The following is a 2581-nucleotide window of genomic DNA, read 5'->3' as shown; positions in this document are numbered from 1 at the left end:
TGCGCATCTTTATGTAATACATAGTACATGTTTCTGCTTTCACATTTTTCCTCTCAAGTATTTCCAAAATAATAGAATACCCACAAAATTAGAAATTTCTTTAACTTTCACCGCACACGATGGAGGAGGCACGTGGGAGGCGGCGGCGTTGATTATCTAGGGGCGTGTGGCGGGAAGAACCCTCGGTGGTGGGGAGTGGGTCAGATAGTACTGAATCGGGAGGGAGTCAGTCAAGAGGTTAGATGACGGAATTTAATTAAGCATCCCACTTATCTTTCATGTCATTGTTTTTTTCTACCGTTGCAACGCACGGGCATATTTACTAGTCTCTACCTATATATAGTGGCCTCGATAGAGCTGATTCTGCACACCACCAAGCAGAGCAAGAGAGCTCATCCATCCACCACCGATGGCGATCGCAAGCCGTAAGCCAGCCTCCGTCCTGCTCCTCCTCGGGGCCCTCCTCTTTGCCGCCACCTTCCTCGCCGTCCCGGCCGCGGCGACGGGGAAGACCGGCCAGGTGGCCGTCTTCTGGGGCCGGAACAAGGACGAGGGGTCCCTGCGTGAGGCCTGCGACACCGGCACGTACACCATCGCCGTCATCTCCTTCCTCGACGTCTTCGGCCACGGCAACTACCACCTCGACCTCTCCGGCCACGACGTCTCCACCGTCGGCGCCGACATCAAGTACTGCCAGTCCAAGGCCATCCTCGTCTTCCTCTCCATCGGCGGCTTCGGCAACCAGTACTCCCTGCCCAGCCCCCAGGCGGCGGCGGACTTCGCCAACTACCTCTGGAACGCCTACATGCTCGGCACCGCCAAGGGCGTCCACCGCCCCTTCGGCGACGCCTTCGTGGACGGCATCGATTTCTTCATCCAGAACGGCGCGCCGGACAACTACGACGAGCTGGCCAAGCGGCTCATCGAGTTCAACAAGGCCTACCGCGCGAGGACACCCGTGCAGCTGACGGCGACGCCGCGGTGCGGGTTCCCGGACCGGAGCGTGGAGCGCGCGCTCGCCACGGGGCTCTTCACACGCATCTTCGTCAGGTTCTACGACGACGCCCACTGCGCCGCATACTGGCAGCAGGAGTGGAACAAGTGGACGGCGGCGTACCCGTCCGCGCAGATCTTCGTCGGGCTGCCGGCGGGGGAGAAGAAGGTTGGGTACGTGCACCCCAAGAATCTCCAGGGCGGTCTTTTCTCGGTGGTGCAGAACGCGGCCAACTACGGCGGCGTCATGATCTGGGAAAGGTACGACGACAAGCGGACCGGCTACAGCAGCTTCGCCAGCAAATGGGCTTGAGCCTCCTTGAGCTTGAGCTACATGTGTCCATACACACTTCGCTGTCACCGTACTGTGTGTAAACTATAAGTGTGCTGGCATGAGATTGCGAGAATAAACCGAGGCATGTGCGAGAATAAACAAGTAATAACAGTTATCTACGCCCTGGAATAAGTATTTACATGTTCAGTCACTTTAGTTGTCACTGTTCGAAATGAATTTTAGTAGTATCGTGGACGGGTTATGTGAAGTTGCGGTCAGGGACATGCTGAGGTGTTGATGGACGCCGACTAGATTTAATACTCATGTAATCATAGTATTTACTCTATATAAATGCATGGCATGTTTTTGCCCAGAGGTGGCACATGTGATGGTTGGGCATGATAATTCAATCGATGCCGTGGACGTTGAGCATCACAAATCAACAATTTTACGGTTGGAGTACTAGATTTACCCGACCAGTTGGTAAGGACAGTACTCGGTTTGTCCAGCCCTGGTCCGTGCTGAGACGTGTCTTTTTTCAAAACTTACTGTAGCAAAAATCTGCGTTTCTCTTTATTGTAGCAAAAAATGGTTTGTTTATGAAAGAAAAAGAGAAATACTGACCTGCTGGAGAGCTCATTGGAACCTCACAGAAAATCTCGTAGGCAAATATTTGTTCTATTGTAGCCAAAACTAACATCGACGAAGACCTCACCGCCGAAGATCTCGCCAGAGACCCCGTAACAAACATACTGTGCAATTGTAGCAAAACAACACGAAAGTTGTAGCAAAAAAATGTTCCTATGTTACAAATCCATAGAATGGAGACCTCACCAGCCGGCAGCTGCGCCGCCTAAGGTTGCAGCAACTCAGTCCACCCAAGGCAGCAACACTCGGAACTGCAGGTAGCAAAATCCACCCTCCGTTGGTAGCAACGTTGAACGCCTAAGGTAGCAAAACCGGCCTCCTCTAGGAGCAACGCCAGAGGCCTAAGGTAGCAAATCCACCCATCCGTCGGTAGCAATGCCGGACGTCAAAGTTAGCAAAGCTGACGTCTACTAGTAGCAACGTCGGGAGCCCAATGTAGTTGCACCCTGAAGTGCTAGCAGCAACTCATGGACTCGCTCGTAGCAAAAAATTTCCGTGAAGCTCGAGGTGCAAGGAGACGCGCAGGGCCACCACATGAGAACACTACCACCACCGCGCCCGTAGTTCCCGCACCCCGCGCTCGATGCGCTCGATCTCGCCGACGCAGCAGCACGCGTCAGCCCGGTACACAAGACCCGCGCGATCGATGGGTTGGCGGCACCAGTG

At 54.1% G+C, this 2581-nt stretch overlaps 1 protein-coding gene across 1 annotated transcript; it reads left to right on the top strand.

Moving 5' to 3' along the window:
- The first annotated feature begins 356 nt into the window (after positions 1 to 356).
- Positions 357 to 1446, top strand: LOC124703149 (xylanase inhibitor protein 1-like). Its single transcript, XM_047235364.1, has one exon. The coding sequence runs from the start codon at positions 410 to 412 to the stop codon at positions 1304 to 1306; it is 897 nt and encodes a 298-aa protein (XP_047091320.1). The 5' UTR covers positions 357 to 409; the 3' UTR covers positions 1307 to 1446.
- The last annotated feature ends 1135 nt before the right edge of the window (positions 1447 to 2581 follow it).

The sequence above is a fragment of the Lolium rigidum genome, chromosome 3 (genome assembly GCF_022539505.1).
Source record: "Lolium rigidum isolate FL_2022 chromosome 3, APGP_CSIRO_Lrig_0.1, whole genome shotgun sequence".
Classification (NCBI taxonomy): domain Eukaryota; kingdom Viridiplantae; phylum Streptophyta; class Magnoliopsida; order Poales; family Poaceae; genus Lolium; species Lolium rigidum.
The sequence above is the reverse complement of the archived record's forward strand: the minus strand, read 5'-3'. Positions and strand labels throughout refer to the sequence as shown.